Source organism: Cyprinus carpio, chromosome B20, assembly GCF_018340385.1.
Source record: "Cyprinus carpio isolate SPL01 chromosome B20, ASM1834038v1, whole genome shotgun sequence".
In the NCBI taxonomy this organism is placed as follows: Eukaryota; Metazoa; Chordata; class Actinopteri; order Cypriniformes; family Cyprinidae; genus Cyprinus; species Cyprinus carpio.
This window is the reverse complement of record NC_056616.1, coordinates 12,589,544-12,614,201: the sequence shown is the minus strand read 5'-3', so window position 1 is coordinate 12,614,201 and position 24,658 is coordinate 12,589,544. Positions and strand designations below refer to the sequence as shown.

At 38.2% G+C, this 24,658-nt stretch overlaps 1 protein-coding gene across 6 annotated transcripts in view; it reads right to left on the bottom strand.

The window, feature by feature from the left end:
* The window catches only part of LOC109113857 (apoptosis-stimulating of p53 protein 1-like), a 55,631-nt gene that overhangs the window by 7,611 nt on the left and 23,362 nt on the right, over nucleotides 1-24,658 (bottom strand). For 3 of the 6 annotated variants that reach the window (XM_042746691.1, XM_042746692.1, XM_042746689.1), the window contains 8 exons: nucleotides 23,524-23,643; nucleotides 22,109-22,179; nucleotides 10,396-10,497; nucleotides 5,907-6,081; nucleotides 5,175-5,371; nucleotides 4,630-4,794; nucleotides 4,264-4,453; nucleotides 2,890-3,039 (listed from right to left, as the gene is read on the bottom strand). In XM_042746691.1, the coding sequence (XP_042602625.1) occupies nucleotides 2,890-3,039; nucleotides 4,264-4,453; nucleotides 4,630-4,794; nucleotides 5,175-5,371; nucleotides 5,907-6,081; nucleotides 10,396-10,497; nucleotides 22,109-22,179; nucleotides 23,524-23,643 (1,170 nt within the window). Of the gene's footprint in view, nucleotides 1-2,889; nucleotides 3,040-4,263; nucleotides 4,454-4,629; nucleotides 4,795-5,174; nucleotides 5,372-5,906; nucleotides 6,082-10,395; nucleotides 10,498-20,171; nucleotides 21,256-22,108; nucleotides 22,180-23,523; nucleotides 23,644-24,658 lie in introns of those variants that run through there. The other 3 variants (XM_042746690.1, XM_042746693.1, XM_042746694.1) reach the window with 3 other exon arrangements.

The following is a 24,658-nucleotide window of genomic DNA, read 5'->3' as shown; positions in this document are numbered from 1 at the left end:
GTTTAAATGTACAGAGGAAGAGGTAGAGAGCCCAGTGAACCTTATCAGGGTAGAGTTTCTCATCCCAGCACACACATTCACTCTCACTCATGAGACCTCGCACAAATCTACATCATTACATTCTTACACACACAATCATATACACGCATACTCCCAAAAGACAGGATCAGCAGCTTTTGACTTGTATTGAATTGCAGTAAAGAGCAAATAAACAAGGGTGAATGTAATTGACCAGACAGAAGGACCTAGGCTGAAAATATTTATTTGACCCCCTGCTGATTTTATAAGTTTGCCCACTTACAAAGAAATGAAGGGTCTTCAATTTTTATGGTAGGTCTATTTTAATGGATAGAGAGAGACAGAATACAAACCAAAAAATCCAGAAAAAAACACATTATATAAAGGTTAGAAATTGATTTGCATTTCAGTGAGTGAAATAAGTATTTGATCCCCAAGCAAAACATGACTTAGTACTTGGAGCAGAAACCCTTGTTGGCAAGCACAGAGGTAAAATGTTTTTTTTGTAGTTGGTCACCAGGTTTGCACACATCTCAGGAGGGGTTTTGGTCCACTCCTCTTTACAGATCCTCTCTAAGTCCTTAAGGTTTCTTGGCTGTCATTTGGCAACTCGAAGTTTCAGCTCCCTCCACAGATTTTCTATAGGATTGAGGTCTGGAGACTGGCTAGGTGCCTCCATGACCTTAATGTGATTCTTCTTGAGCCACTCCTTTGTTGCCTTGGCAGTATGTTTTGGGTCATTGTCAAGCTGGAAGACCCATCCATCACCCATCTTCAGTGTTTTGGCTGAGGGAAGGAGGTTCTCATCCAAGATTTTACAGTACATGGCCTCGTCCATTAGCCCCTCAATGCAGTGAAGTTGTCCTGTACCCTTAGCAGAAAAACAGCCCCAAAGCATAATGTTTCCACCTCTGTGTTTGACTGTAGGGAGGGTGTTCTTGGGATCATAGTTAGCATTTCTCTCCCTCCAAACACAGCGAGTCGAGTTAATGCCAGAGAGCTTAATTTTGGTCTCATCTGACCACAGCACGTTCTCCCAAGCCTTCTCTGAATCATTTAGATCAGTGTTTCTCAACCCTGGTCCTGGGCGCCCCCGAACACTGCACATTTTGTACGTCTCCCTAATCTGACACACCTATTTCAGTTCCTGGAGTTTATTTTAATGAGCTAATGAGTTGAATCAGGTGTGTTTGATTAGGGAGACACACAAAATGTGCAGTGCTGGGGGGTGCTCAGGACCAGGGTTGAGAAACACTGATTTAGATGTTCTCTGGCAAACTTTAAACGGGCCTGTACATGTGTCTTCTTGAGTCCACTGCGGCGGAGTGTGTTACCAATGGTTTGCTTGGTGACTGTGGTCCCAACTGCCTTAAGATCATTAACAAGCTCCTCCCGTGTAGTTTGGGGCTGATCCCAAAACTTTCTCATGATCATCCTTACCCCATGAGGCAAGATTTTGCACGGAGCTCCAGGCCGAGGCCAATTCATGGTTGTTTTGTCTTTCTTCCATTTCTGAATAATTGCACCAACAGATGTCTCCTTCTCACCAAGCTTCTTGCTGATGGTCTTGTAGCCCATTCCAGCCCTGTGCAGATCTACAATCTTGTCTCTGACATCCTTTGACAGCCTGTGTGGAGGGTTGGAATGGAAAATACAGATTGTGTGGACAGATGTCTTATACACCTAACGAGCTGCCATCAGGAGTAACTTAAAGTGGCAGGACTAGTCTGTGTTCCACATGGGCACATAACCAATCTGTGGGAGCCAGAATTTTTGCTGGTTGGTAGGGGATCAAATACTTATTTCACTCACTGAAATGCAAATCAATCTCTAACCTTTATATAATGTATTTTTTCTGGATTTTTTTGGTTGATATTCTGTCTCTATCAGTTAAAATAAACTTATCATAAAAATTACAGACCCTTCAATTCTTTGTAAGTGGGCAAACTTACAAAATCAGCAGGGGATCAAATAAATATTTCCCTTCACTGTATATCATTAAGTTTCCATTGCTCATGAAAAACGTATAATTTTTACTTCTGCCTTAAGCCATGTTTTGTCTGGAAAACTGCCACTCTGTAATTTTTAAAAGTGGATAGGAACTTTAACAGAATTACTCCTACTGCTTAGTTAAACAAAGTTAGTTAAATAATCTCTGTAAGAGAACAAGATACATTAGAGACCAAAGTCTGAGATCAGTGGAAAATGTAAATATTTAAAAATTTTAGTTTAATACATTTTTCATTAGGAATTACTACCTTTCAAAGATTTTTTTTAAAGAAATCAATATATTCGTTCAACAAGCACATATTAAATTGAAAAGGTAAAAGTACTGAAAATTGGAGAAATGGCTGCTGAAATTTCAGCTTTGCCATCACAGAAATAATTATACTTTAAAATATATTTAAATAGAAAAAAGTTAAATACATTTTAAATATTTACAACATTACCAGTTTTGTTGTATTTTTGATTGAATAAATGCAGCATTGTGAGCATAAAAAAAAAATCTTACCAACACAAACTTCTGAATGCTTGTGCATATTATCAGCATAACAATGGAGTAAAACATTTAAATGAAAAAAAAAAAAACCCTTAATTTCAAAATGTCTTAGTATTTGGTTTGTCCTTCTGTTGTTTTAATTGCTTTAATCAAGCTGCATTAACATCACAATTATGTGATGTTAAACCTGATAATCATGTTCTCCAACATGATTTGAGATGATCTAAGGAGAATTTTGAACTTTAATGGAAGCAAGAGTCATATGGGTGACAGTAACAAGCCATACTAAGACTGCTTTGATCCTGCTCAATACACTGAATAAGGTTCATAGGCCGTTCCTCCTGGCCTCTATCAGACACCTTCCCACTCACGAGAAGCGCTGTCCGACCCTGCCGCAGAGCCGGTGACTGGGGGTGGAGCCCCAGGGCCTGGGCGGGGCTCTGGTGGGGGTGGAGCATTCGGGTCCACTATGATGTCTAAATCAGAGACCTTCCAGGGGCCAGGAGGCTTTCTCACTCCATCTAATCCCCCCGCAAATCCCACAACATCAAAGTACAGGGACAGGAAAGAGAAAAGAGAGACACACACATACACGTATGCACAGCACAGAGCAGAAACGACACAAGAGGTTAGAAGTGAAGGAGATGAGAAATCAACTTCATAAACAAACAGCAACTGAAGTGAGGGGACTCACAGCAGGAAGTGATAGGATACATGCTGTGGTCTTTAAGAGAAGTACCAAACCACTTCATTTACATTTATGCACTCAGCAGATGCTTTTTTCCTACGTGACTTTCTTTTTAGGTATATATTTAATTAGCTGAAAAATCGAATCGAATCCACGACCCTGAAGTTGTTAGCAGCATTCTCTACTGTTTGAGCAAAAGGAATGCTGTAGCACTCAACCGAACACCATTGTAGAAGCTAGTCTCAGTCTTATTAAGCCCAAAATATACTTTGGTTTTAACTCATACACTAGGTATGACGTAAATTTCGTCATCAGCATGGTATGTATGTGCATACTACCAACCACACTTTTTTAGTTAGTCCACAAGGTGGCAACACTAGCCCTGTCCATTGTTTCACAGTCAGAACAGAAATGAAAGAGTCAGGACAACAACAAACTATTTGAGACTGCAACAACAGCAACAGAGGCCCGTGTTGATGCACGCTTGTCTGAGGGGGCTAAGAGAGACCTGCAATTTTAGTTTAACAGAGAACAAAGACAGTTATTCAGTCGTAACTCCTAGAGAGAAACAGGGCAGACAAATGACAAAAATATAATATGTATGCATCAAGTGCCTATGTTCATGTAAGGATACTAAACGCAGTATATGCAGTTTAGATTTACGCATACACTAAGTGTTCACGTCAAAACTTAATTATACTTTGGGCTTTAGACACAAATCACGCTTTCAAACTGATTTACTGCCTGGCTGATACACAGTCCATCACAAAATGCTGACATGAGACATGAGTTCATCAGATCCTTCAAAAAGTTTTTTTTTGTTTGGCTGATAAGTCTGGATGTGCAAGACTAAATGTAGACCTAAATACAGTCTGATCAAAACTGATCAAAGCACTGATAATTGCGGCTAAATTGTTAAAATACTGCAAATTTTGTATGCTGATTCACAATGTAGGATTCAAACATACAGACAAAAAGGGTACCATTTATTTGGCACCATCTCATTCCAAATAAATGTATGATGTTATCATGTAGACGTCAGTGTTTATGGACTGACCTGATTTGGAGCGGGCATGGTTGGGTGGGGTGTTAACACCCAGTGACTGAGGTTTGAGAGGTTCAAGGGGCACTACATAACCCTCCTGCCTGCCTGGCACTGGGACCTGGATGTAGGGTCCCACAGCAGCCACACGACCAGTGTTTCCGGGAGCCGGCTGGGGAGAGGGTGGACAGTTTACTCTATTCAGCTGCAGGAAGGGGGAAAAGGAAAAAAGGAAACAAAAGAAAAAAGGAAATTAGATTAGCTGAAATTTAAAATCTTTCACAAGCTCCATTTTGGTCTCTAGATGTCTGGTTTCTGAACAAGATTCTAAACAAATTAAACTAGGAAGCGTGAGTAAGTGATGCAAACTCCTGGCCTTACTGGAAGGTTTTCTTTTTGACGTGCCTCAGCTTTTCTCTTGTATAGTCGATCTCTGAGCTCATTGATACGCTTGTCCATCAGTGTCACCTCCATGTTTCTCTTATTCAACAGCTCTTTCTGCTGCTGAAGTTTACTGTTCTGCTCCTGATTCAGCTTATTGCGTATCTGATTGGGGGAAAAAAAAAGCAAAGTAATGATCAATATCATAACTGATAGAAATGACAGGCACATACTAGTAACACAGACACACAAAATAATAAACAATCAACATCTATGGATGTTTCTATACCACAAACATAATTTTTAAACTAATTTTAATAGCCAAAACATTTTTTTTTCTGCTGTCATTTATACATTCCACACCCTATTTGTAGAAAGCGTCCTATATCAAAACCAGCAGAACTTTGTTGCAATATACAACATACTAAAAAAAAAAACTGCATTATTAAAAGTGGTCAAGGTTCTTTTAATATTTTATGGTGAAAAGTCACCACAACAAATATCTTGAATGAAATTAAACTCTTGAGTTGAGTGTGTGGTCATACCTGCAGCTCCTGGTACAGTTTGCGGAGCTCCAGGGCAGCGGTGCCGGTGACCTGACCACCGAGGGTCTGCAGGCCATTTAGTTTACCTCTCCTCAGGTCCTCCAGCTGCTGGCTGAGCTGATCCACCCTCAAGACGGCTGCCTGCAGCTCTGCCTGCTTGTCCTGGAACAGCCCGCTGATGTGCTCGATCTCTGTGGCTAACAGACCACAGCTGAGTTATACACACGCAAAACTTGCATGCAAACACAGGCATATATGAGCTGACATACTTTACTATAGGATTATTATTTAATGTTCAATCAAAATGTAATGTGTGGCTGCACATGTTCTACAGGCGCTCTTGCATAATGCAAAACTAGCAGGCTGAACAGATATATTCTATACAGTAAAACTGACTTTTATTGTTTTCACCATTTGTCAACAATCAAATAACAGCCCTTAAAAGACAATCCCATCTGGAGTTGTGTGTGTGGGAGAATTTGGCATTATGTGAGATCATAACAATTCACAAATTAGCAAAGACCTAATCCTGACCTTATGGCACGTGTTTTTATGTGTGCATGTGATCACAGCTGCAATTGGAAGCTTAGTGCTCTGCTCTCTCACATGCAGACGCTTACATGAAGCAATCTGGCTTTATACAGCTGTGCAAAAAAGCCACATCACAATCGCTAGCAGCTAGCATACTCATATGATTGCTGAAGTCAGTGATCAAGCAAGTACTGCACATACACAGGTTGCCATTGATGACTTTGCTGTAGTCCACTTGGCCCCTCATGGCACGGATCTTCTTGAGTTTGGCTTCCTGACTCTCCACCCTCTCCTTTAACCTCTGGAGTTTCTCTGTCTCAGACACAGCCTGCTGCTGCCGTCGCTCCTGCTGCTTCAAATAGCGCAACCGTTGCTCCTACGTACAGAATAAATACAGAACATAAGCATACAAAAAGATCTGGGGAAAATGTAAATAAAACATTGCCAGGGACATTTAAACAATCTACAGCATCTCTTTATTTTACACCTCCGTGAGATGTGTTTTCTTTATTAAATGCAAAAACTACATATATTGGGTCCATTACACATTTTTCCTTTGTCAGTATTTATGATATGTTGATTGTCTGACTTCTTGACACTTGGGTAGATGTGTTGTGTGGGTTAAGTAATTGCCATCGGACTCACAGCCTATCTTCAGGGATTCAAACTCATCATGGGTGAAAAAAGTGACAAAGACACGCAACCACGCCAACACCTCTGACTGGCCATTGCTTTCGACAGAGATGCCTATGATTGGCTACAACACTCAATGCTGCAAAAACACACAGGAGCGTTTAAAAGTGGTTGACTACAAGTATTGGTACTAATGGTACTGTAAAAAGACCCCCCCCACTACCACAAAAAAAACACTTTCTTAATTTTTTCTACACAAATCTCATAGGTGACCTATTTTGATCTCAAAATAGTGAGTTGTCACAGAAAGGTGAGGAGTTTGCATCTGTGTATCTTACTGGGCTTATATATAAAGAGCCTGTAGAGTCAGTGCCATTAGTGGAGCACAGCCTGTTTAAGCCCGGGGCATCTGCAGTACCCTAACAGAGCAAAGTGCATTCAGGACCACATGATACGATCCTGTCTTTTTGTCGAAATACAGCACAAGATAGACAACCTAGTGATTTACTGTCAATGTCAAGCATGGAGACATTTGCTATAAAGAGCAACAGTAGTACCTTTGGGAAAAGATGCTGCTTACAACGCTGACTTATTGAGTAACTAAGTGAAAATAAAAGCAATTAGGCTTTTTTTGAGTCATTTCTTTATCTGCAGGGAACACAAACAGATGCAGTGAAATGGAAACAGTGTCTCTGAGTGAGTGAGAAAACCAAAAATAGCACATGGTGGACTTTCAATGACTGGAGGCTCAGAGTCATAACAGCACATCGACTCACAGCAATATTAAACCAAACAGCTCTGAGATCTGTGTTCTCATTGGGGCTGATCCCAGAACAGTCTGTAAGTGTGACTAGTTCTAGATTCCACACGTTGCTCAATGTTTAATGAAAAAACAAAGCAATTTAGCGCTAGTATAGAGGAAAAATGCCAGTCACGGCATACAGAGCATGTCAGAGTTGTCTGCTACATAATTGCCATTTTTGATCTCGTTCAGCTTCCCACCTCAGCCTGTGGATCACATAACTAACACCCCTATAATGGTCAGAACAACCTGCTGTAATGACCTATAAATGGCACTGAGGAAAACAAAGATGAGGTCAGTAACTCAAAACATCTAATAACACTGCACAATGATAATAAAGAGCTTAAGCTGCTACATAAACAAAGTTAGAGGTTTACCCAACAAGCAGCTGTGTTTTGAATAATTACAGGGATACTTAACCCATTAATACCCTTTTTCTCTGAAAATGACTTAATTACAGTAATCTGCATATCACAATATGAACAAGCAGTGCACTTTGCTTACATAAAAAAAACCCCACTTTAACAGCCATATCACCCTGCAGCCCACAACTGGTCGCCCACTGAAGCTAAGCCTGGTCAGTACCTGGATGGTACTATTGATTGGCCGATTTTTGGCATTTTTTAATTAATCGGCATTGGCAGATTGTGCTGCAAATTATGCCGATTTATAGGCAGGCGCACCAGTGGGCAGCTAAAGGCTGATTTAAGGCCCGTTCTCACCAAGGACGATAACTATAAAGATATAGCTCTAAAAATCGTTTTCAGTATTAAAGAACAGCAGAGTCCACACCACAACTATAAAGATAAAGACAAAGAAAAACGATATTGTTGGAATCACTTTCAAAACGATTTTTTTTTCCGGCTGATGAACTATAAAAAATTGACAGCCAGTTAGAATCCATCTTGCTTTAACGAGTTTGAGAATTTAAAGAGGCAGACAAGCATGCACTTAGAATTAACAGAAGATATCATTCGCTGATGTGGACGCTAATATCGTTATCTTTATAGCTATCATTCTTGGTGTGAACAGGCCTTTATACTCGACGTGTCCGCAAGTTCACTTGGGTGCACGTGGAAAATATGACGTTATCCCTGTGTTTCCAGAAGTTTGCTTTGAGTGCGCGCAAACTCATTTCACATGGTGGTTTGCTTTCTATACATTGAGTTATTTGTGACAGCTCGTTACTATATCAAAACTGCCACAAATAGATTTTCCAGAAGGCTTATACTTCGTTGAAGAAAATGAGCACTTTACAAAATTAAAATGCAGTGCGGGTGTTTTTATATGGATGTATCTTCGAAAAGAACCAACTGTCTTCATAAAAGCTTTGATGTAATTTTCATTTCGTCTTTCCTGTAATGCCTGATAAAGACAAAGTAGTGCTTATTTGATTACAGCCGTTACCGGAGAAACCACTATATCTCCGCTCCAACAGCGCCTCCTGCTGGCAGAATATTAATTTGCAGTCTGTAGGAAACACTGGTGTCTGTCAGTATACATAAACACAAAGCGTGCTTCAGAACTGTTTTGAGAAGGTTTTGTGCCATGTACTATTTCTCTAAATTGGGCTACTACTACTATTACTATCTTGTACCCTGAAATAACAATTTGCTCAAGCTCACTTTTATGAGATGAAAAAAATAAAAATCGGCATCATATATTGGCCAACGGCTGCCCTGATTTCTAAATATCGGCATCGGCCAGTGAAAAACCCATTTCGGTCGACCTCTACTCCATATGATTGTAAAGCACTTTGGGTGTACAGCGATACACAATAAAGTGCTATATAAATGCCTCATTCATTCATTCATTCATAAAGATTACTTACATTGGGCCAGGTAAAATAATATTGAGAAAATAAGTGCTCTTGCCAGGTGCAATTATGAGTAAACACCCAGAAATGGCAATGTAAATCACCACTTTTTTTTTTTTAGAACATCTACAGTCACGTTTAGAGAGTGAATTAGACGTGTGCCGGTATTCTGTAATGCGCCACACCCATATCACCCTGCAGCCCAAGACTGGTCGCCCACTGAAGCTAAGCAGGGCTGAGCCTGGTCAGTACCTGGATGGGAGACCTCCTGGGAAAACTAGGTTGCTGTTGGAAGAGGTGTTAGTGAGGCCAGCAGGGCGTGCTCACCCTGTGGTCTGTGTGGGTATTAATGCCCCAGTATAGCGACGGGGACACTATACTGTTAAAAAGCACCATCTTTCGGATGAGACGTCAAACCGTGTTTTGATTCTTTATTGTTCAAATGTAGGTATAGCTCATTGTGAATGTAAATTTTTACATCTTTTTAGCGAAAAGATGTAATTTAACATTCTATCTGAAAAATAACACCAATATATAGTACTCAAGCACCTTTCCCAAAGATATAACCCTACTATTTAACTGCTAGCTATTCAGACATCACACAACTGAAAACTTGGTTCTAGATGTAGACTGATAAATAAAGAAAAAGCTAAAAATGATTTGCCAATTTCTGGTAAATGCTACCATGCAATCAAAATAAATGATCACTCTGCTGAAATGCTAAAAAAAAAAAAAATGATGCTCAACATCCACAATACTCATAAGATCAAAACAGAAACCATTTAATGTCAATGAATTAACGGCAATGTTTGATTTAATAGATCTATAGTTGGAGTCAAACTAGCTAAGCAAAAAATTGTTAATTGCATTATGCCAAAAATACAACTGACAAAACAGTGAGGTACAAAAGCCTGAGACCACTAGTGAAAATGATTTCGCAACATTTTCTAACAGTGATAATAGTACTAAATAATTAAGTTATACATTAACTGACATTTGATTAACAACCTAGACTCTTACATACTCTTAAGTAATTCTACATTCTATCTGAAAAATAACACCAAAGTGTACAATGATCCTACCATTCACCTCCTAGCTATTTGTACATTTCACAACTGCAAGTACAGTTCTATCTAGGTTAAATGTAGACCAATGAACAATGAAAAAGCTCAAATTATTTGCCAATTACTAGTAAATGCCACAATACAGTCAAAACAAAAAGTCAATCTGCTTAAGGGCTAAATAAAACATCCATAAAAGCAATAAAATCTAAATAGAAACTATGCCATTTCAACGTCAGTAAATAAATGAATGCCACTGTTGGATTCAAATGGACTGTAAATTCTAACTGGAAGAAATATTTGCGTCTAGTCCCCACACAGATGAAAACAATGAACTATAAAAAGATGCCCATCAAAGGACACATCTGAGCGTGTTACCTTAGCGACAAGCATCTGTTGCTGGGCCTCAATTTGCTGCTGCTGACGAGTGGCCATCTCCTGCAGCTCTGAGAGAGTGAGCTCCACGCGAGGGTTTCCCACCTACACAGAGAGAGAGAGAGAGAGAGAGAGAGAGAGAGAGAGAGAGAAAGGAGGGGCAGTCAGGCCAAAAACTAAATATATGCACACAAACAAGGATTCAAAGATGACTGGTTTAATTCCACAGCCATAAATGACACAAAAGACTGTGAGAAACAGACACAAGCATGTATCTGCAGGGCTCATTGTAGTGAGAGCTGGGTGTGAAATGACCTGTGGCCAAGTAAACAGTCTTACAGAGCTTAATTATAGCAGGAGTGCTAATGTTAGTGTAGACCTGCTAAGCTCATCAGGAAGAGGAATGGTGACGCTTTTAGCAAAAAGTGTCTAAAACAGGCCTGTGTCGGAGATGCATCCCAGAATCCCACTCTGTCACTCTGCATTCTGGAAGATAAGAGCAAGTTGTCCGTCACCGCAGATGTCGCCAGAGTGTCACCATGGCAGCTGAGCAGAACTGCCGTGTAGCGAAGATTAAATGCAACAAAATACTTAGATGGCTATTGCCGTGACAGACTGGCATTTAGAGCAATCAAGCAGTACTGAGGTCGATTCAAGGCGGCACGGTACAGGATGTGAACATGGAATAAAAAACACAGTTCTGAAATAAAGTGAAGGCATTTAGAATGACTCACTAAAACCTGAAGCAGAACACAATTTAAAACCTGGTTCATACTGTGCAAAAGTTCCCTTGAAATTCTAAATCTTCTATTGTCTGTGGCAATATAGCAATGCTTTCATTTCCTAAAAAGCCGGCAGTCTGTTTTGTCTCTGGGCTGTCCTAAGCAAAAGCCATACAAGTGCAATCACACACTGTTTAAGGTTGAAGCTGGGCCAGTCATTAAGGTTACGTAAGGACCAGGAGCAATCAGGCACATAAGTTGGAGTCAAATACGTTCATCAATTTTGCCAGAGTTAACTACAACATGTACAACAAGTTTTAGAATTCCACCTTTTCAAAATAATTTAATTCCAATAATTTATTTTCAATTGAAAATTGAAAATAAAAAACCCACCATGCACTACTTTTCAAAAGTTTAGGTTAAGAAAGATTTTCTGTTAATGTTTTTGATATTTTCTTATGCTCACCACAGCTGCATTTATTTGATCGAAAATACAAAACAGTAAGAATGTGAAAAATTATTTTTATTTTACAATGTAATTTATTCCTATGATGCTGAATTATCAGTGATATTACTCCAGTCTCCATTGTCACATGATCCTTCAGAAATCATTGTAATATGCTGATTTGGTAAAAAAAAAAATTGAACAACATTAAAAGTTGAGCTACTTAATTTTTTTTGGAAACCATGCTACTTTTTTCTAGATCTTTTGATGAACAGAAAGTTCAACAGAAGAGCAGCTTTTCTGACAAAATTTGCCACCCACATCGATGCATCATGGAACAGAATTCAATGGCAATCTATCAGCATTAACATTAACATGCATGAGCGCACAGCATGAGAAAGATACTGTGGTGATGTTTGTGGCGTGGTTTTGCCAGGTCACCTACAGCCTATGGCTACATCTATTCTTATCCAAGTTAATCCCATGATCTATTTCCATAATTCATGGGTAGTATTTTTTCCACCATGATGTGATGGTCGAAAACATGTCTGTAATCATCTCATAGTCCATCAGAGCTTATGTCTCATAATTTCTTGTTTTTGTTGATCTCTATGCTTTAAATCACTACATGTGAAAATTGCCTCCTAAATCACCCGTGTTGTTACAGTCCCATATAATTACAAAATGGATTAAGATAAGAGTGGTTTTAGCTACAGGAGGTTAGAAAAAGGCAGAAAAATAAGGTGTAAATAATACAGTAATATCTGACATCAAGCTCACCTGCTTTTTTGTACAAAGAACCATGTTACTACATAACAGACATAATACCATGTACAAACAACAGAAATTATTCATAATAATAATAATAAAATTTTTTGAAAGAAATTAATGCTTTTGTTCAGCAAGGACAATTTTAAAGACATTTATAATGTTTCAATTTATTTTAAAAAATGAACTTTTGAACTTTGTATTCATTAAAGAATCCTGAAAATATTGCCACGTTTTTAAGTTCAACTGTTTTCAACATTGATAATAATAAATGTTTCGGATTTCTGAAGGACTGAAGGATCGTGTGACACTGAAGACTAAAGTAATAGCTATTGAAACATTTACCTTTGGGTTTCTAATTACACGTTTTATTCTCATAAGCAAGTAATATCACAAAATAAAAAGCAAAAAAAAAAAAAAAAAGAAAGTTAAACAACAATTGTCAAGCAACAATCAAATAGAGCCGAAGAGGTCACTGGAAGTGTTCTTCAATTTCAAAGAGATTGTGCTTGTGCTCTGTGTCAATATAAAACGGTCCCTTCCATTCAATTAATTATTAGCGATTGCTGAGAAGAAAAAAAAGTGGGCTTTGCCTGGAGCAGAAGGCCCAATCAGGTCTGGATAAATCAACTGTCATTTCAAATCAGGGTGAGGGATTGAACTTCTTCCCCACTACCATTGCTTTTCTTGAGACTAAAACAGGCTATATGTCAGATAGACCAAACAACATTACAAACACCGGTTACACCTATAGCTCAAATGTCTGAAGACACCAGTTAGAAACATCTTTTCAGGAAATGATCAACTTTGAAACAACTTTGTAAGCTCAACACTTACCTGTTTTTTAGTTCAGCTTCCCTCAGCACAAAATACTCAAGGCTTGATCAATAACGATTTTTGTGCAGTTCCCATAAGCACAAGCTCCATGGCAGATCTCCAAATTTCATTAAAGTTAAAATGACTCGACTCAGTTTGCTAGAGAATGATTCATGGCTTAAAGGCCAATTGTGTCAGGCTCTGTTTACTCACGCAGGCGACTCTGTATGGACACATCACATGGGTTGTAAAGAGCCCATCTCCATGGCAATGTGGCACAAGGAGCGACATACAACAGCCTGATTTGATTATCCGTTTCTGAGGTGGTTCTGGGGAGGAAAAAACTCCTCGTCTCCTCTGATATTCTGTGGAGGGAACCCTTCAGTCAGACTGCATAGCATGATCTTGCCTGCTCTTATCCTTTCGTATCCTTTTTTAACAAGCGCAGTTGTACAAACATGGCCGTGGATCTCTAGGGAAAGTGTAAGAGATCATTCAACTGTGGGCGAAACTCAGTGCTTGTTAAAACAATAATCGTCCCTACGAGGTCAATTATAGAAGAATATTCAGGTTTTTTTTTCAAAAGGAATTGCAAATTGTATTTTCAATTGCATTTTCCACATGTGGATGCATAAATTGTGACAATCCAAAGGCAATTGCAAATCTTGAATTACCGTTTGCATTTTCGCTTTCGCGAACGCACAGTGACTGCCACATTCTAAATGAAAAAGTCCATTTGCAACTGTATTTCCCATGTCTTATGAGATATGACCCTGTCATATTTAAATAGCAATATTAATTACCACATTTGCTTTTTCACTCTTTCTGCGTCGTGCATGTAACCTGCCAAAATTCAAATGGAATCGCAATTCCTTTTGCATTTGAATTTCCGATGTCTACATTGAAAGCTGCCAATCATTGTCAGGGGCAGGACTATACTATGGGGTGTGCTTGTTCTGGGATGTGACGTCACTCACAGGTGACCATGCCGAATGCTTTGATCAATTCTGTGCATTCGCGAAAGCGAAAATGCAAACAGTAATGCAAGATTTTGCAATTACATTTGGATAAACAACTGAAAATATAATTTGCAATTCCTTTTGAAAAAAGTCCTGAATATTCTACCATATTCAATAAAGTAAAGATGGTTTTTATTTAAAGAGTAGGTTACATATTTCTTGGGGCCAAGCTGAAAAAAGGGAGGTAATTTTTTTCTCTGATAAAATTACCACCAAGAGAGCAAGACTGAAGGCTTTGTTTGCTGTTTTCTTGCTTTGTAGGTAGGCAGTACAACAATTTCTGCAAAGCAGTTTATTCAGTAGAAGACAAAGGAAGCAGGTTTAGTGTGTAATAACTTGGACTCTAGGGCCACGTACTATAGATCTTGTGCTAAAGAGCTTCCAGACACTTCAGATCTGGAGTGATGGAAGCCTAGGACAATCCTATTTCCTAAAAAGCCAATTTAGAGATTTTGTTAACAACCACACGCCAGACTCTCCAAAAAACGCCTGCCTAAAAACATTAGCAAATAATTGGGAGGAAAGATTGTTTCTGCAGCACACTTTTTTGCTGTTGCAATGGCTTTTACAACAAATAGGTGTATTTCCCTTTTCAGTGGTGCATGTCATGCAGTTAGGACATTTTATGCATGCTTTAAAAAAATGTCTGAAAGTAACAGCACTGCTGTTGAGATTTAGACTTTCGTTTTAAGAAATTCTCCATAAGCCCCAAACTTTAATTGCAGGACAAACTCTGGCATTAAATACTGCATCTCTGCAGGGCAGCGTTTCCCAATCAAAGCAGCTTTGGATGCAGTGTTACATGTTGCCAAAGCACATCAGCCAAAGCTGGCTGGTGAAATATCAGATGAAAGTTAAGTTCATCTTTTGACAGAAATATGATTCTGATTGTATGGTGCACAACCAAGGAGTTTGAATAATAATTTTTTTTGTAGAGTGTTTGATGTATGTATCCTTCATTTATCAGTTTGCAGACTGATGGAAAGTGTGTTGAGTTTTGAGTTTTGGCTTTTGGTTTGCACACATATAATCCGCTTTTCACACTAAGATTTAGACCGGCACACATTTATTGGCACTGGCCTGAAAGCTGTACAAATCTTAAGAGAGGATGTAAAAGACATTCAAACAATGTTATGATAAGCTATACTTTAGAATACCAGGGTTGTGTTCTTATTTAACTTATTTAAAGCATAAAAATCTGAAGACGTAACTCTACCATAACCACATTATCCACAACAATTAACAATAAACAGGAATGGGTATTGACACTGATTGCTCTATAGCAGTGGTTTTCAACCTGTGGGCCGCGGCCCCCTAGTGGGTCGCGATGGTATTGAAGGTGGGCCGCCAATTACTATTAAAATAAATAATAATATTGTTAATATATGTAAAAATGTCATAACATAATAACATCATTTCATATATAAAATTAAATAAGCCCGAGTTATTTTCTGTTCATTGCCAGTTCATTCTAGGGCTGTGCGATAGAGATCGTCATAAAATCATGAATTGAGCGTGTGCGATCCCTAAATCGCTTTATAGTAGGATTTTCCGCGGCCCTGACCTCCCGCAGTATGCCATCCGATCTAATCAGAATGCAACGCGCCTAGCGCGAGAACAGATGTGATGCGTCTTTTTTCCGAGCCCATGTTAATGGATCAGAGTGTTCACACTGCACGCGGTAAAAGGCTAGAAATAAAAACGTGCGAAAAGAATTAATATCTAGCACATGAGCATAGAGAGAGTTGTGACTGCACATGACGCAGTTTGAGCGAGAGAAGACACGTTTTAAGTGCGCGCACTTTCTCCGGGCGAGAGCAGCGTGTATCTGAGCAAGCGCGTCTGGTTTTGTGACAGAGCAAAAGAAATGTGCGTGCGTGCGGACAGATTCGCGCTCGCGCATTAATTTAATGTGCTTTCGCGTTACATTAATGCGCTCTCGCTGCTGCTTCTGCACCGCATTCACATACTGTATACGCACTGCAGACGGAGTAGGCCTACTTGTGAACCTGTATAATGTATAACAAATATATTTCAACACCTGAGGCACCGCTACAATTAATGAGCTCTATGAACAATGTATGGCAAAAAAGAAAAAAAGTCCCTGGACACAGGATTTATTTATTTATATATTTTTTTTGCCATAAGTCTAGAAATTTTGTTACACCTTTACTTAGTGATTATTTTGACTTACAGTACAGGTCAAAAGTTTGGAAACATTACTATTTTTAATAATTCTCTTCTGCTCATCAAGCCTGCATTTATTTGCTCAAAAATACAGAAAAAAAAAAAAACAGTAATATTGTGAAATATTATTACAACTTAAAATAATAGTTTTCTATTTGAATATACTTTAAAAAAATAATTTATTCCTGTGATGCAAAGCTGAATTTTCAGCATCATTACTCCAGCCTTCAGTGTCACATGTAACATCCAGTCTATCACATGATCATTTAGAAATCATTCTAATATTCTGATTTATTATGAGTGTTGGAAACAGTTCTGCTGTCTAATATATTTGATGAATAAAAGGTTAAAAAGAACTGCATTTATTTCAAAAAAAAAAAATCTAATATATATATTCTAATAATATATTTTCTTTACTATCACATTTTATCAATTTAACACATCCTTGCTGAATAAAAGTATTGATTTTATTAAAAAAAAAAGAAAGAAAAAAAAATTACTGACCCCAAATTACTGACCAGTAGTGTATATTGTTATTACAAAATATTTATATTTTAAAAACATAGGTTTTTTTTTTTTTTTACTTTTTATTCATCAAAGTATCCTAAAAATGTATCACATGTTCTGAAAAAATATCAAGCAGCAGAACTGTTTCCAACTTTGATAATGAATCATCATATTAGAATGATTTCTAAAGGATCATGTGATAATGATCCTAAAAATTCAGCTTTGCATCATAGAAATAAATGATAATTTAAAGTATAATAAATTTAAAACCAATTATTTTAAATTGTAATAATATATCACAATATTACATTTTTTTTCTGTATTTTTGATCAAATAAATGCAGGCTTGATGAGCAGAAGAAACTTCTTTCAAAAACATTAAAAATAGTAATGTTTCCAAACTTTTGACCTGTACTGTATGTCTGTTCTAGAGACGTTACAACTTTTTGATAAAGCTCTAATTGGTTTTCTTTTGGAAATATGTTTGAAATTCATACTGAATGCATTTATGACTGTAAAGCATATCTGTGTGTGTCAAAATTGTGATTAAAATCGAAATCGCAAAATTGATCAATGAAATCGCGATAGGTTTTTTTTGTCCATATCGCACAGCCCTAGTTCATTCAATAAATACAGTTAACAATCTAGCTTCTGAGTACTAAGTTATTAACCCAACAATAGCGGGGTCAGTTAATTTTTTTGCAGTGGGCCGCGCAAACATATGTGTTTGGTTGTGTGGGCTGTGAGTTGAAAAAGGTTGGGAACCACTGCTCTATAGGGTTATGCCGATAGACAAAAGTATCAGCCTGTGGCTAATGCCTTTCACTATATCAAGAGGATTATTATTATTATTTTTATTATTATTATTATTATTATTATTATTATTATTATTATTATTATCAAGGCTAGTAATACTATCTAATTAATATTAGGGCTTATTTGTTTCTACATATTTCTTTTTTCACGTTTTTACAGTGTTGTGCGTTCCAACCAATCACACACAATTCCGTTGACTTTATGAATTATCTAAGCAATCAGAGGCATTAAGATGAGTCATTGCTGAAAATGCTCTCCTGCTCTCATTTGCTCTCTCGCGAAGTCTCTCATCATAAACAAAGTTCAGAATACACATATATATATATACATATATTATATATATATATATATATATATATATATATATATATATATATATATATATATATATATATATATATATATATATATAAACATATATATATATATATAAACATATATAGATGTACTCATGCACAGATCTAATATACTGATACACATGGGTCTATGCTTACTTTTCTTTGTAGGAGCGATTGTCCTCCTAATTTAAAAAAATTTAGGAGCACCTTCTTTTCAGGGAGGCCAACAATGTAGAGTATATTTTGGTTTATGATTTTGTGGGTAATTTTGACTCCTTAAAGTGACTTACAGGGGTATTTTCTTTTTACCTTTGTAATAGCATAATTTTCATTGTCAAATGCAAAAATTTATGCTTATAAGCTTTTTAAAATTTCTATTTAAAACAATATAATAAGAAGTAGAATAAGACAAATAGGTTACCAATCTTATGAAATTAGTATTAATAAAAAAATTTATTTGTACTACAGAGGTGGCACAGAAGAACACAAAAGTGGCTTGTAGGTAAATTTTCAGACGTTTAATGTGGCTAAGAGGTGGCATGAGTGCAGTTAAATTCATACATTAGTGTAGAGATGAATGTTTTAAATATTTATGCATTTGATATTTTCTATTAAATAATTTAAATAACTGAAACTATACGCTAAAAATGAAACTAAATTCGCCAGCAGGTGGCAGCAAGTCACTGATTTTATCACTGAATCATTCATTCAATTGATTCGTTCAAACTGTTGATTCATTCACGAATGAAGCAAGTGGTGAGTAGTCTCAGCCTTAGATATCCTTCCCACGGACCGCTGGATAAATGTCTGATGCATATGGGACACAAAAGTGGAAACACTTCAGGAGTGTCGAAGTCGTCATCGGATTGGTTGAATTCTACAGGATTTCCGGGAGACGTGTGTGCCGCATTCTTTAACGTTCTCCCTGAAAACAAAGTTGCTGTGCCGCCAAACCCCCTCACGAAAGAAGAAAGCCGTAGTGTTTACAACTGTGATGACAAACGCTTATCAGGATCAACTAAACACTGGAGTTACAAAAGTATGTGAAATATTTAACATTTGTGGCTTAGAATCTATAAAATACGTCAGAGAGTTTTACACACTGGTCTGTTATTGTAGCAACATTTCCACGCCCTGAAACGTGATGCTGAACGAAACAAACTGTGATTGGTTGTTTGACATGATCATGGGCGGGCCTTGGGCCAAAGAAAGCTGCCATGAATTCCAGATCTTCAGCCGTCAGTCTGAAGGTCTGGCTACGTGAGACTAGTGGCGACCGTCTTTATGAATGGGTAATCATGAATCACTGACTCACTAGATTTGTTCAAAAACGCACTTACACTGAATGAATGAAACTCAGCTATGTTTGCTTTTAGAGATGCGAAGCGGCTGAGCTGTTATTATATTTGGAACTATTTTCGTTGAAGAAATAGAGTAAAATCAGTAAGTACTTGTTTATTGAACTGTTGTATTAAATCAATATCACATTTGCAAACTCCCTTGACAACTATTAAAAGCTGTCACTCTCTTAATCGCGATCTGTGGGCGCACAGAAAATGAAAGCGTGTGAGTGAGTTCTCAAGACTCAAAAGCATGTGCAAATGATACATTCCTGAAATCATAAAGTTGCATTCAAGTTCACACCTTAATGCATAATTGTTTAAGTGGAAAAAATAAGCTAGAAACTAAAAGAATAAAAGATCAAAGACACTTTAAATACTTAAAATTCATGACGAAAAGCATGAAGATGAGTGAAGAAACAGCAAATCCTGGAACATGTAAAGCCCTGGAGAGAGTATCTGCCCACACACAGGAACAGCTTCAACTTTATAAAACATGATCTGCCCACAAAGTTCAGCGTTTTGGAGCTCATAACTCTGTATGCATGATGGACAGACAATCTTTCTATATAAGCAGTAACTCTAGCTCTATTACATACCATAGAGCAGCCTTTTACACATTTGATCACAAAGACTCAACAGAAGAGAAAGACTGACAGCTCTTATTACTTTCCAAGTACAATGGACCACACACAGAATCAACAACAGCTGATTTAACCATAGCAAAGCATTAGAAGCATGTGAATGTTCAGAAATGTATTATTGAAAAGAGATCTTGATTAGGACGGTCTCTTTATGCATTGAGAGGAGAGGCATCCTTACCTTTTAGGCTGTCCCTGGGGGCACAAAGTCAGCCCTGGCTGTGTAGATGAGTGAAGTGTGCAGGGATGGAATGAAAGATGAGACAAAATGAACAGGTAGAGGGGAATGACAAAAAGGACTGAAGGTCCCAGAATGCACCGCCACACTCCACTGCAGACAGGGCCACGGTGACCCTCTGACACGGCACGCGGTTAGAAAGGAGACTCTCGCTAAAGAAAACAGATGGAGTGACAGCGAGAGGAAATGAGAGAAAGGGGGCCACCCACTATTTCATAAGGAGAAAAATGTTCCCTTTTACAGGCTGGCTACACATTCAGGGATTTACCCTACTGTGAACGCTGGGCGTGGTTGTGTGTGTGTGAGAGAGAGAGAGAGAGAGAGAGAGAAACATCTTCAGAGAGACAGAAGTCAGAACAGAGAAAACAGCCCTGCTGTAAAACCAAGGGGATGATCCTCTTAAATGCTGTTATGTCATGAAACGGGTGTAATACACAAAATAATAAAGACGTAACGGGAGAATAACAACACAACAGAATGTGTTATGAGGTTATAAAGAATTATACTCTCTCTCATACACACACACATATATACAGATATCATGCTGCTGAATCAGCACAGTGTTTGTGCACCAGTGATGACTTGCCTTGAATTCTTGGAATGGAGGTAGGGAATAGGGGTATTACTTTAAGTACAGGGATGGGCTTATTCTTTGGGATTGTTCATGTTTAGAAGCAGACAGACTAAGATGAGGCCAGAGGGAGAAATCAGATTAAACATCCCCAAAAAACAAAACAAAAAAAAAAACCTGCTGTTGCGAAATATGACAGGAGTCCATCTTAGCTGTACTCTGAGGCTCAGAATTAGTCCAAAAGCCAGTCGTGTCCGAGAGTGGACAAGAGCACATTGTTACACTCCAAAATATCTCAGAACAGAAATGATGATGTGACGTAAGCATTCTTAGCTTCTTAATCATTATCTTTTACAATCAGCTATCTCTTTCAGGTCAACTATTATAATGGCAGAGCAATTATCATTCTGTCTCACCCTCTATTTCTTCAGTACAGATGGCAAATTAATCCTGAGTTGTCAAACTAAACCATTTAATCAAATGATATCAAGAATGTTCAGGATCATTGGATAAACTAGCCAAATGCCAAGGCTGTACAAGTTAACCCCTCTTGATACACAAACAAAGAGTAAAAATGAGAGCCATATGGCTACCTGACAAAACAGGCAGACAGGTGTGTTGTGTAACAGTCCCTACAGGAAGGCAGCACCTGTCAGAAGTAAGTGTGTGCTAAGCACTGAGAGACTGAGGAGACTTCATGCCTGGGTGGCAACAGCATCACTAATCAGCTCCCACACCGACCAACTACCTGTGCCTTCACTCCATCTCTGAAGACTAAGACAGCTGTACAAAAGAAAAAAAGCATAAATGCATTTATCCATCAAATGCATTTGTCTTCTTGTTCCATACGCTGGTGGTCTACAGTCATCTTTCTCCCGAAAGGTGGAATTAGTTCCGCTTTCTGGAGCCTGGCTTTTCCCCTGTTGTAATCTGAGCCAGATGGTTGAAGGAGACAAGCTCAGTGGACCACTCTTTACAGGAAGCCGATCACAAAAAGAATGAGTGATGTGACAAATGCTTATATGAAAGAAAACGGTGAGTGATTCTGGGACGTGACAGGTCTGGCTGCGTTTGGCTCGGGTTAAGAGAGAAGAACTGAATAACGTGACGTGATCGAAACGCTTCGGTACTGAAGAGTGTCAATTTCAGCCAGAACTTTGCAGCTGCTATTTTGCATTACAGTAAGCAGAAAAGCATAAGATAATATAAGCATGTGGAATTCAACCCCCTAGGATGCATTTGGAATAACCACAATACTAAGATTAGAAAAGAAGGCCCACATTTTGATGAGGATGTGATATGAACTAACCCCGTTCTCATTGTGCATGTCTGAGCTGCTTCCTCCTCTCCTGCTGGGCTGCTCCTGAGACTGCTGGCTCCCTAAGAGTGGAGAAATAAAATACAATGAGTCTATCAACAAAAACAGTTTCAGTTGTGAAATATAATCATGAAAGAACACAAAAAGCATCTATATACATTGGCTGAACGGAGGCAGAATCATCACAAGACTGGAGGAGAAGTTTAAAAGCCCATTTGTTATTGCCATGTGACACTGGGAAAGGAGCTTGTGCTTTTAGTGAATTACTTCCACGTTTTCCCCTCCCACACACAGGGGTTTCAGGTTTATGCCTTAATCCGTGTGGACACTCACTACAAGCTAATCCTGCCTACAATGATAGGAAAAACTTCACTGGGATGTGAACAGACAGAGTGAAAACAAACAAATGATGGGATAAAGAAATGCATATAGCAGCATTACACTGTGTTCAGTGGGGATGCAAGCAACCCTCCCAGGGTGAAATCTCATTGGTCAAAAATCCTGCTCACTATACAATAAAGTGACGGTAGTCAGTTTTATTTGTCTAGCGTACATTGCAATAAAACAGCTTTTCCAAAAATAATTTTTTTACTAGTTTACACTTAGTTTGTGCTTTTTTTTTACATTTATGATTCAGTGATTTAATTTGTCCTTCTGCTTTAAAACAGTGAATAAACTTTTATTTTAATATAAAATGTAACTATATTTTAAACAATGAACAATAGTATAACCTGCATTCATCTACCTTTGGTCATTTTTATCCAATTAATCAAATAAATTCTCAGATGATGAAAAATTAACCTAAAATATTGCGCAATTAACATTTTTTTAATTTCCATTTTGCAATAGTTTTATTATGTTATAATAGTCTCAATTTGAAAGTAATTAGTTACACATAAGCTGTCTGAATGTGTGTTTGTACCTGTCCAGTAAAGGCAAGTGTTGACAGAGGCGAGGCAAGGTGTTTGATTATATAACCAGTAACATATTACTTAATCACCGCAGCAGTGCTGCCAAAGTTGTGCATTTTTGTAGCCTTACTCAACTTACATTCTCAGTTTGAGATATGCTTTGAATTCATTTCAGCTATACCACTTAAATATGGTATCTGATATGATTTTACTGTGGTACTCTTTTTCCAGTTGACAATGCCTTGCTCACTGTAATTTGAAGGCACTAAAACTTTCAAAGCTACTTTGAGATCATTCATTTTGTGAAAAGCACAACAGAAAAGATTTAGGAACAGAACTCTGCATTGTTCAGCCAGGATGTGCTTGTCTCTTTCTTTCGCATGTTGGAGGCCACTGAAAAGGGAATGAAAAACATTCAGCCGCTGTCAGCCAATGACAGAAGAGTGGTAGTGGGCGAGACGTGGCCTGTAGCCAGTCAAGTGGGAGTGTTCTCACCCTGATCGCTGCTTTCAGTGGGCGAGTCTTCATGGCGTAGGTAGAACTTCACCTCCTGCTTTCTGGGGCCCCATTTCTGCAGGTGCTCATACATCATGTGGTCAAAGGGTACGGCTCGCTCTGGAGAGGGGAATACATAAGACAGCATTAAAACAACAAGCCACTCTAATTTTAGAAAGGTCAGAAACATAATTTTGTGTTCCTCAGGAAAAAAAGTTTGTAAAAAGATGAGGAGATAGTGTGTTCACAGAGAGCAGGAAAGAGATCCTCTCCTGCTGAGAAGTGTTTCATTCCAATGTTACACACTTAAAGCCACACCTGAAGAGAAAGAACAGAGGAACAGACACAGTGGGATCAAGAGAACAAAGACGACGTGAAACTGAATCAAACGTGGCGTCCAGCCAGAGGACTGTGGTGGGGCTGGGTGGGCAACAAAAACATGGATGGGGAAAAACAAAATTTGGATATTGCTAACAGGTGGAGGGACATCTGGAAGCCTGGCAACCATCCAAAGTGGAATGGGATAAAATGACAGAAAAATAGAATAAAGTATGAAAGTGGAGAATATCAGAAAAGCACACAGGTTTAAGGGACATTAACAAATAAAGTGAGAAAAGTCAAATTTATTAAGTACTCTAAATAAATATTAATTATCAATAATTACTGATATTCTAAAATAATTATTTTGAGAGTCTTATAAAACAGCCTAAACTGCTGAGCACCACAATAAAAGATTTGGTGTGGCAAAATATCGAGTTAGTAACCAGACACTAATGACGAATCTTGTGCAATCCATCACCTGCTGTAAAATAACTGGGCTCATCACAATTTCAATGACAGATGCACTTCAAGATGAAAGGACACAGTGCTGATGGAAGGCCTTTTGAAAGGTGGCTCCCTGAGCAAAGATAACATTTCTGTCACACAGCTGTTTATACAAATCACTATCATCAAGGGAAATGGAAAAATGAAGGGAAAAAATGGACCCATCTGTCAGAACAGAAGTAGCAGTTATGTCTGAAAGGACTAAGTGAGCTTGTTTTTCTTTGCAGCCAGATTCTTCAAAAAACTGATCGTGAGCATCTTAGAAAGAATAAAAGCACTGAATGTTTTTTACTGAAAGAAACAGCCAGAG